This window comes from Takifugu flavidus, chromosome 1 (genome assembly GCF_003711565.1).
Source record: "Takifugu flavidus isolate HTHZ2018 chromosome 1, ASM371156v2, whole genome shotgun sequence".
Classification (NCBI taxonomy): Eukaryota; Metazoa; Chordata; class Actinopteri; order Tetraodontiformes; family Tetraodontidae; genus Takifugu; species Takifugu flavidus.
Window position 1 is genome coordinate 15,007 of NC_079520.1, and position 10,778 is coordinate 25,784.

Consider the following 10,778-nt stretch of genomic DNA (forward strand, 5'->3'; position numbering starts at 1 on the left):
AACCCTAACCCTAACCATAACCCTAATGCAAACCCTAACCATAACCCTAACCCTAACCCCAACCCTAACCCCTACACCCCCCTAACCCCAAACCCTACCTTCCCCCCAACCCTAACCCCAACCCTAACTCTTGCCCCAACCCCAAGGTCAATCCTAACCACATACCTACTCGCCATTCCACCAAGTCTTCTCTGACTGGGCGATCCAACTCTCTCCCCTATCCTGTCCGGAACTTCTCGAGCCCTGGCTAATCGCTCCCCCCCGGGGGGGCCCTCACCCTCCGCACTCCCCTGCTTTCCCGATCAGTAGGCCAGTGCAAAAAAGTTTTATCCCAAACCCTGAACCCTAACCCTAACCCAACCCTAACCCTAAGCCCAACCCCACCCTACCCCAACCCCAACCTTCCCCCCAACCCTAACCCTAACCCCAACCCTAACTCTTGCCCCAACCCCACGGTCAATCCTAACCACATACCTACTTGCCATTCCACCAAAGTCTTCTCTGACTGGGCGATCCAACTCTCTCCCCTATCCTGTCCGGAACTTCTCGAGCCCGGCTAATCGCCCCCCCGGGGGGGCCCTCACCCTCCGCACTCCCCTGCTTTCCCGATCAGTAGGCCAGTGCAAAAAAGTTTTATCCCAAACCCTGAACCCTAACCCAACCCTAACCCTAACCCTGTACCCAACCCCTAACCCTAAGCCCAACCCCTAACCCTAAAACCCAACCCCTAACCTTAACCCTAACCTTAACCCTAATCTTAACCCCAACCCTAACCTTAACCCAACCCCTACCCAACCCCTAACCCTAAACCTCACCCTAAACCCAACCCCTCACCCTAACCCTAACCCTAACCTTAACCCTAACCCCAACCCCTGGCCCCAACCCTAAACCCAACCCCTAACCCTAACCCTCGGACCTAACCCGAACCCTGGCCTCTAGGCCTTGTCCCCTAGCCCCAAACCCACTTTGGCATAGGTACATGGGGGGTTAGGGTTAGGGTTATGGACTTACCATTGCTCTGGCACACCTTATCAGTTCTTCTTGCTGTCCCTTTCTGATATGGTACCTGTGGGCAGGTGGGAATTGAACTGGGGACTAACATGCGTCGGCCAGTGCCATGCCTGGGACTCTCGTGAGATCTATGCTGACGATGGTCGGGGTAGTGAGAGTCCTTGAGTGTATACGTCATTCACCTAACCCTAACCTTAACCCTAACTCCCTAACCCCAACCCCGACCCTAACCCCTACCCTGACCCTAACCCTAGCCCCTTAACCCTAACACTAACCCTCTAACCCTCTAACCCTAACCCTGACCCTAAACCTAACCCTAACCTAACCCTAACCCTAACCCTCTAACCCTAACCTTAATGCTAACCCTAACCCTAATGCTAACCCTAACCCTAACGCTAACCCTAATATAATAAGAATATAAAAGATGAGTGGAGACAGAAGAGAGAATGAGACGTTTTTGGCGCGTGTCGCTCTTGATTTTGTGTTTATTTTTGCAGTAAACTTAAAGGAGGCCTTTTCCCTTTATGTTTGATTAAATTTAAGCTGATATTCCATTCTTGACATCTTTAAATTTACAGTATTCATGGGAGATTTATTTGGTGATTTTGCTTCTTTTTATTTACTATTTCCCACATTTATTCATAGTTTTTATTAGATTGCAATAAATCCTATAACATTGAACAGACTGACTAAAGTCAAATGACCTGCGGTTCCCACCGATAGCCGTCATTCTGATGGGTTTTTGCTGGCTGCAGCTGAAATATTCCAATGCTCCATGTCACAGAGACAGTAAATACTAAACCCTAAAGATTCTGAAGGCATGATGTCAAATAGTAACATATAATGCAGACATTTGAAGAGACAATTAAGAGAATGTTTCCATGCTTCTAAGAGTGGCCGAGGAGCCATTTAGAACTTTATAAAGATGCATTGTGTGATACCAGGAACTAATTTAACTTCAAGGCGAAGCTGCTTCTGCTTTGTCGACCATCGACTGATCTCCTGAAAGTCCACCAGCGCTTTTTAAAAACTGAATTTTTCATCTATGGAGGGAGTAGACGGCAGATGTTTCCACAGATGCTCTTCACCAGTGGTCAGTGAGTGATGCAGCAGATGAGCGGGAGTTGACTGGCTCCAACAAGCCATGTCTCAATGTCTCCAGCCCATAGTGTGGATTCTTTATGAGATCAGACAGCAGCTTCACTCCTGAATCCTTCAGATTGTTGAAGCTGAGGTCCAGTTCTCTGAGATGGGAGGGATTGGACCTCAGCGCCGAGGCCAGAGAGCCACAGCTGATCTCTGATAACCAGCAGTGCCATAATCTAAATAAAGAAGGGAAACTTTTATAAGGTTATAAGTGAAACCAGTATTAATCTGAAAGGTTAATCAAAGGCATGATCTGTAAATATTTAATTTAGTTCCAGGTTAAAAAATGATAGTAATATGTAATTACCACAATTCCAACCTCTCAGGTTTGCACTGTTCCAGAGGAGAATATATATTGTTCTGGCCCTCACTCTTCCCAGGTTCTCCCACCTCTTTCCCTCCCATCTCATCATGGAGATCCATCTCACCTGTGGCTCATCTTTAAAGGCACAACCTGTCTTAGATGACTTCCTGTCTCCCTCACCATCTCCCTCCTCGTTGGCTGGTGTCTACCAGGCACCCTCACCTAGTTTTGTCTAATTTTGGTTACCATCTGTCGGCTTTTTCATTGTCCTTAAATCAATTTATCATGAATAAGTGGTCCCCGTGTGGCCCTCCCTCCTGAAGGAACTGGGCACAACACACACACTCAGAAAGTGTGAGGACCCTCGGATGGAATAATGGACATTTTTGAGAATGGTGTTTACCCCAGAGTTTCCAGTCGGCAGTTTGGAAAGTGGAGAAAACCACAGAGCAGCTTCACTCCTGAATCCTGCAGCCAGTTCTGACTCAGGTCCAGTTCTCTGAGATGGGAGGGATTGGACCTCAGCGCCGAGGCCAGAGAGCCACAGCTGATCTCAGATAAGATGCAGTAGCTTAATCTGAAAAATGCAGGATGAGGTTATACGGTGCAGGTCTGCATGTTATCTGCGTCAGTACTAAACCTACGTTAGTTCTTAGTTGGGTCAGACCTGAATTCACGATATTACAAGGAATTTTTTTAATGTTGTGCATCACAGCAGTGTTGAGAACAGCCTCACTTCACCATCTTAGCAGCTGGTATATAGGTAGAAAAATGAAGACTGACCTGAGCCTCTCCAGTTTACAGTTTGGACTCTCCAGTCCAGAACAGAGCCGCTCCACTCCTGAATCCTGCAACGTGTTTTCGCTCAGGTCCAGAACCCTCAGATGGGAGAGGTTGGACTTCAGAGCTGAGGCCACAGAATCACAGCTGGTCTCTGATAAACTGCAGCGACTTAGGCTAAAATAACAATTATTTTGAGAGAAGACAAATAAAAATCAACATGTACCAGAGCAAAACACAGCTTACAAGCAACAAACCTCTGGTCCTGCACCGGCTTATCTGCCGTATGTTCCTATTTTGGGTTCTTTCAGGGCGGTTGGACAAGATCTACAGCGTATGTAAAGTGTGTGTAGGTCAAAATACCTTCCAAGTTTGTGAGACCACATTTCTCAATAGCACTCAACTCTTGTCAGGAGTTGGGACAAAGCGACCCACTCCTGACAGCTTGTGGCCGATGCTGCAGCAACCCTGCAATCCCTACACTCTCTGGTGAAACCAAATCAAAGGTTTTAGACACTGCTGGATGCTGGAAGGGTGGCTATAGTCTGGACCCATAGTTCCCCTGACTGCACATTTCTCCAACAATGATTGGCAGCTGGTGTCACTTGTTCTCCAGATGAGAGAAGGAAAGAGAGCCACCCCACAGTGTGTTTGATTGCCCCACTGCAAGCTCAATGCTGCCAGAAAACATTGCAGGAGCATCAATTCCCCTCAGGGCATCAACAAGGAGCTCAGGAAAAGGTGCAGCTCCACCTACTAGAGACAAGCACACTGAGCTGAGATTCAAAGCCCTCTCCTCCCAAGAGAAGAGCTTGTTTGTTGGAGGCTCTTCTGGGCGATACCTGGTGCCACAGCTCCAGCTCAGCCCGTCTCTGGGGCTGAGGTGGAGCTTAGCAAGTTTCATGGTTCTCCACCACTTCCTCTCGCTGAGGACCTTCTCAGCTGGTGGTTTCTGCTCCACCTTCCAAGTTGAGCAGGTGATACTTCTGCATTCCTGCCACCAGTGTCTCTGCAGAAAGAGTCTTCTCTACTGTTTTATATTAGATTATAGAAAATTAGGATTTTTGGTTGATGTCTTAGATGTTGTTGACTAAGAGCAGGTTTTTCTTTAATAACATAGAAAGATTCAATGAGAAGAGCAAATGTATTATTTTATGAGCTACTTCCACTACTATTATATACACATACTTCCATATTGTCTTAGATTGCCAGCTGCATTTATTGCATCATTCTTAGAAAGTCATATTTGTGAGGAGAAAAACTCAAATAAGGTCATTTTCTTTAATGACCATTGCAAAAGAAGGAGGCGATGAACAAACAGATTTATCTAAAAATGTGTGAAAACTTATGTATGGAAACATTTTTTAAAATGGTTGCATTGTGTAGAATCGGTGTAGAATCAACTTGTTGACTTCTGATTTGGGCTCCAATGGAAGTGAAGTGCAACAATTGTGGATGCTGAACGCTTCAGATCTTCATGAAGGTTTCTGTGGTTGGACTGACCTGCTGCCCCTTTAAGAGGGAGGCAGGTTTGGGCTTCTGGCTGGAATGAAGCCACCTAAGATGAGAATGACTGCAGGCTTTCGGTGCCAAGGTTTAACAGGACGCTCACTTCACACTTGGGCTTTTCTCTTTTTTGGGATGGCTTTTCTCAGTAGAGAAGGGGCATGGCACACTGCAGCAGCTTTCTTTTTGGGGGTTTGCTAGTTTTCCTTCTGATCTTTAAAAGACAGGAAGAACCATTTTTGATTTGTCTGAATGTTTGGGCGGTTTTGTGGCCAGCCTAAAATAAAACAAGACAAATCTACAACTGATACTTCCTTTCTAGTCATTGATGACCATCCTCACATGGGACAGATTTCCACAACCAATTTAATACTGCAAATCTGTCCTGTGTGGTCTTTTTTCTGAGAACTGTAACACTACGTTTATAACAAAGATCAAACATGGAAACAGTTATTGTCTAACTAGTTACACCTGGGAAAGTACTGGATCATCTCTGACTGACCTGAGCGTCTCCAGTTTACAGAGAGGATCCTGGAGAAAACCACAGAGCAGCTTCACTCCTGAATCCTTCAGCTGGTTCTTACTCAGGTCCAGAACCCTCAGATGGGAGGGATTGGACCTCAGCGCCGAGGCCAGAGAGTCACAGCTGATCTCTGATAACCTGCAGCCACTCAGTCTGGAAAAGGAATAAATGGGCAAATAAAAACACATTTCTAAATCTGAAAATGAAGAGAAAAGCAGAAAATGTAAAGAAATTTAGAAAAGACCAACAGAGGCCTCCTGACCTGAGCGTCTCCAGTCTGCAGTTTGGATGCATCATTGCAGAAGACAGTAACTTTACTCCGGCATCTCTCAGGCTTTCGTTCCATCTTAAGCTCAGCTCCCGTAGATGAGAAGGGTTTGACATCATTGCTGAGGCCACAACTTCCCAATGACTCGTTGAAAGAAGATGACCAGACAGTCTGTTGTGTATGAAACAAAAATAGTGAGTCAAACTTTGGGATTTCTAATCAACTTATCTGAGAATCTACCTCAACACAAATGTAGCTCATTTCCTGGAAAAGCTAAATTCAACACCGTAGAGCAACAGTTTGAACGACCATCAGATCTGAAATGCAACTGAATTATTCTTAACATTTGTCTTATTTTAGAACAGCTCATAATTACTCAATATTTAAAATGATTATAGCAAATGGTTTAAAGAAGCGTGCATCTTTTTATCTGTCTATCGGCTCTTTGGATATTTTGCATTTCATCCAATTTGTACGATGGTGCGTCAAGTCTTAATTCAGCGATCCGATCGATGACATCAGAGTCTCTGGTTGCATCGATTGCCCTCAGCTTCTGTTATATCTGCCTGTTTCCCTTCAAATCATTTTCACTGCACCTTTTGTTGCTAGTGATGAAGTTGCCACCTAACGGGTGTGGAAAGGCTCAAACAACTTTGTGGGTCACATAAAGGCTCCAAACGGAACCGCCACAAAGACCTAAAACACCCATTTAAACCAACGAGGCCAGCTGTTTTTACGTTGAACAAATGAAGCAAAATAGTCACGTGTCATTAGTTAAAATGTGTTTTTCTGTCGTTAGAATACGATGTATACAAACAAACAAAAGTGATTTAATGACATGACAGTAATTTCATGATAGTCAGTTAACTTGTGGCTCCTATTATTCCTGCCTTATGTTGGTTTGTCTGGATTGACCTTTGAACTTATATCCAGCCAGTGTTGAACATTTCTGAATGAGTTGTTGTTTTTTTTAATTTATGGACGCTGCAATGGAGATAAAGAATTGAAGGAATGACCACTGGAGGGGGTATTGCTACCTGACATGATCCACTCGCTTGATTTAAACGCCGATGTCCGGCCCCAAAAATCTTTACTTACACGGCCTTCCTGCAGTTCCTCACAGCTGGAATCAGGCGACGTCGTCCCTCCTCTGAGGTGTTGTACTGCTGCAGGTTCAGCTCATCCAGAACCTCCTCTGACATCTGCAGCAGGTAGGCCAGAGCTGAACATTGGAACACTGACAGTCTCCTCTCTGATATCTCCCCTGACTTCAGGAACTCTTGGATCTCCTGATGGACTGACTGATCCTTCATCTCCATCAGACAGTGGAAGATGTTGATGCTTCTGTCTGGGGAGATTTCATAACTGTTCTCCTCCTTCAGGTTGTTGAGGACCTTCTGGATGGTTTCTGGGTGGCTGTTCCACTGATCCAACAGTTCACCCAAGATCCTCTGATTGGACTCCAGAGAGAGACCATGAAGGAAGCGAACAAACAAGTCCAGGTGGCCATTTTTACTTTCAAGAGATTTCCTTAGTGCTCTCCCGAGGAAGTCATCAAGAGATGAGACTAGATAGTAATTAAACGACTCAGCAAACCAGGGAAAGTCGTTTGGTTCAGAATATTCTAGGAACTTATTTATAACCGCTGTGTCGTTCCTGGTGTAAAGGTGGAACATGTAGACGGCAGCCAGAAACTCCTGAATGCTCAGATGAACAAAGCAGTAGACTGATTTCTGGAAGATCACACTCTCTCTCTTGAAGATCTCTGTCCAAACTCCTGAGTACACCGACACCTCGGAGACGTCCAGTCCACATTGCTCCAGGTCTTCTGAGTAGAACATGATGTTTCCTTTCTCCAGATGTTCAAACGCCAGCCGACCCAACTTCAGAAGGAGTTTTTTATCAGCCTCAGTCAGTTCCTCTGGTCTCTGCTTTCCTCCATACTTCTGCTTCTTCCTCTTTATCTGAACCCTCAGGAAGTGTGAGTAGAGGTCAGTCAGGGTTTGGGGCAGCTCTCCTCTCTGGTCTCTGGTCATCATGTCCTCCAGAACCATAGCAGTGATCCAGCAGAAAACTGGGATCAGACACATGATGTGGAGGCTCCTGGAGGCCTTGATGTGTGAGATGATTCTCTTGGACAGATCTTCATCACTGAACCTCCTCCTGAAGTACTCCTCCTTCTGAGAGTCAGTGAAGCCTCGTACTTCTGTGATCCTGTCAACACACGAGGGAGGAATCTGATGGGCTGCTGCAGGTCTGGAGGTGATCCAGATGAGAGCTGAGGGAAGCAGGTTCCCCTGGATGAGGTTCACCAGGAGCACCTCAAATGAAGATACTTGTGTGACATCAGAGATGACCTGATGCTTGTTGAAACCCAGTGAAAATCTGCTTTCATCCAGGCCATCAAAGATGAACAGAAGTTTCCAGACAGTCAGATCTTCTGCTCTGATCTTCTGCAATGTTGGATGGAAAACATGAAGCAGTGAGAGAAGACTGTGCTGCTCATCTCTGATCAAGTTCAGCTCCCTGCATGCGAGCGGAAGCACCAGACTGATGTCTTGATTCTCCAAACCTTCTGCCCAGTCCAGACTGAACTTCTGCACTGAGAAGGTTTTTCCAACGCCGGCGACACCGTTGGTCAGAACAACTCTGATGTGTCTCTGTTGCTCAGATAAGACTTTGAAGATGTCCTGGCACTTGATTGGAGTGTCCTGGATGTTCTTCTTGGAGGTTCTCTCAAGCTGTCTCACCTCACTTTGTCCCTCAGTGATGTAGAGCTCAGTGTAGATCTTGTTCAGCAGGGTTCCACTTCCTGCTTCATGAGTTCCTTCAGTCACATGTTCACATCTTCTCTTCAGACTCATCTTATGACCTTCTATCACCTCCTGCAGTTCACTTCCTGAACATAAGTAAACCAATGATTTCCATCTATAATAAATCATCAACACAACTACAAATTCATGACATCACAAATTAAATCTCATATTGAACAGTTTTACTTTGTTTGGGCTTCATTTCAGCATCTCCAGATCTGCTTCCAGATTGTGAACAAGAGGACTCTCCTGGTGGAGCTGACTGGTCCCAGTTTGATAGGATGTGCTCCCCCCTCTCACTATGAAACACATCTCTATTAGTCCTTTGATTTATAGGATGAAAGAACCTGATCAAGACTCAATATTGTTCCAGCATTTATGTCTGAATTCATCTTCCAGTTTAAACCTGATTCTTGTTTCTAATCAACAATATTCACATTAAGTCTGTAACTATATGACTGTCTGAGGTTTAAGTGTTAAACATCTCCAATAATAAACTCACAACCTGCTGCTGTTAATGTGACTAACAGCTGCCACACAAACACATCATCACGCTTTAGTTTTCTTACATTTCCTCTGAACTTCTGAAGTTTAATAGTCCACCTTTGGACTGGTCACTCTTCAGGGACACACAGCTGGGCACTGTGGACTCTGCTCTGTCCCCGTCCATCCTGAGGAAACATCAGAAATAGTGATGAGACTGTGATGAAGGTAAATAATTTGTAGAGGTTGGAGTTAAATAATCCCAATTCACTGCATTTTTATCAAACAGGAACATTTCTAATCCATTCTGGATAACAACTGAATCAATAATTCAATGTCGTCTCTTTATAATTTTCATGTTTTCAGAGTTTAAGCTGCTTTTTTAACTGTTCCCTGCAGTGAGAAAAGAACTGGCACCTTTTCCAGCCCCTCATCCTGCAGCACTGAATGTGTTCTAAAGTTCTTTCCAGAGCAAACGTCTCTGCACTTGCAGCAACATGTTGGAGTCATGGATGCGTGAGGAGAACCGGATACAGGAAACGCCCCCACTTTGATCCCAAAACCCAACTGGTGGCCAACGGTGGTCCTGCAACGACGGGGACGCTGGTCCATCGGGCCCACAACACTGGTTTTCCACAGGCCAACATGGTGAAAGGACTGTCTTCAGCTCAGCCACTAAATTATCTGGTGCTACATAAACATGCTAGTCAGGACTTTTTAACTACCCTCATTTGTTCCCCTCTTCAATTATTTCTATAATCCAAGTCCTCAAAGATCACTGCTCTATTTAAAATAGATGAAAGAAATGACACCCACTCCTGCATTTCTTTCACAGTGGTTCCACAACATAGAACAATAAACCACTGTGAGAAAACGTGCAACATGAACCCAAAATCCTGTTGGTGTCCTGTGATCCTGTGTGGATTTAATTATTTAGTTTATTGTCTTAAATTGGTCCAGCTGAGAGATGCTAACTTGCACACGATTAGATGTTGTTTGACAGGTAATACCAAAATATCCAGCTGTAACCTGGACTGTTGAACAGCTCTAATAACTATAAGAGCTTTTCACCTGTCACAAAAAAGTTTTAAAATGTTGTTAATACCTGTTAAGACTCTCTAACAACGTTAACAGCATAATACTCCCTTTACACTCAGCTTGTCGCTCTTCCTGCTTCGTCTGAACAGAATACTTTCACTTTCACTTTTAAAACCTAATCAACAGCTTTATGGCGTATATATTACTACCATTAAAGCATTCTGGGAGGGTTTAAAGTTCTTTTAGGATCAGTAACAAAGAGCAGAAAAATAAACTAAACTTCACTTAGAAAGACTATTCAACTATAACTAAAGCCAGACTATAAGAAAGTTAAATAAGACCTATTCATTTATAATGTATAACGATGTTTTGTGCTAAAACTAAATATGAAGTCTTGTTGAATTTTCTTAAGCCAAGAATTCTTCAGCTCTATGCAGCTCTTCAATAGTCACAAAAATCTTGATTTTATCTCCAAACACAACTGTCAATTCTTTTCAATAATGCTCTTCGTTTACACTCACCTTGTCGGTCTTCAGTCTTCCTGCTCAGTCTGAACGGAAAACTTTTACCTTTCCTTTTTCCTCTGTTAATGAACAACTTTATGGCTGTTGATTAATATTCCACAACTATAAAAGCATTCTGGAAGGGTTCAAAGTTGTTTTGCTATTTTAATACCATAAATGTTTTTACATTTAAATTAAAACTGACCAACTTAGTTAAATAAATAAAACATATGACTTGATAACATGAAAGAGGATATATGAACATGTTACTTAATAACATATGAAAGAGGATGTATGAACATATGACTTGATAATATATGAAAGGATATATGAACACATGACTTGATAACATATGACTTGATAATATATGAAAGAGGATATATGAACATGTGACTTAATAACA

General features: G+C 43.8%; 1 protein-coding gene across 1 annotated transcript; it reads right to left on the reverse strand.

The window, feature by feature from the left end:
- Positions 1–1,465: 1,465 nt before the first annotated feature.
- Positions 1,466–10,538, reverse strand: LOC130527201 (NACHT, LRR and PYD domains-containing protein 12-like). The gene is made up of 9 exons (XM_057035443.1): positions 10,394–10,538; positions 8,921–9,022; positions 8,538–8,650; positions 6,637–8,437; positions 5,533–5,709; positions 5,250–5,423; positions 3,245–3,418; positions 2,865–3,038; positions 1,466–2,333 (listed from the first exon to the last, which is right to left on the reverse strand). Exons 2-9 carry the CDS (start codon positions 9,019–9,021, stop codon positions 2,096–2,098), a joined length of 2,952 nt encoding a protein of 983 aa, XP_056891423.1. The 5' UTR covers position 9,022; positions 10,394–10,538; the 3' UTR covers positions 1,466–2,095.
- Between the last annotated feature and the right edge of the window lie 240 nt (positions 10,539–10,778).

Bases quoted from the DNA above. Each gene is read 5' to 3' on its own strand.
- LOC130527201 (XM_057035443.1), bottom strand. From the start codon at position 9,021: ATGGACGGGGACAGAGCAGAGTCCACAGTGCCCAGCTGTGTGTCCCTG. The intron at 8,438-8,537 runs GTAAAACTGTTC...ACTTATGTTCAG, and splicing joins TGAAATGAAGCCCAAACAAA to GAAGTGAACTGCAGGAGGTG. The intron at 3,039-3,244 runs GTCAGTCTTCAT...TGCATTTTTCAG, and splicing joins TGTAAACTGGAGAGGCTCAG to ATTAAGCTACTGCATCTTAT.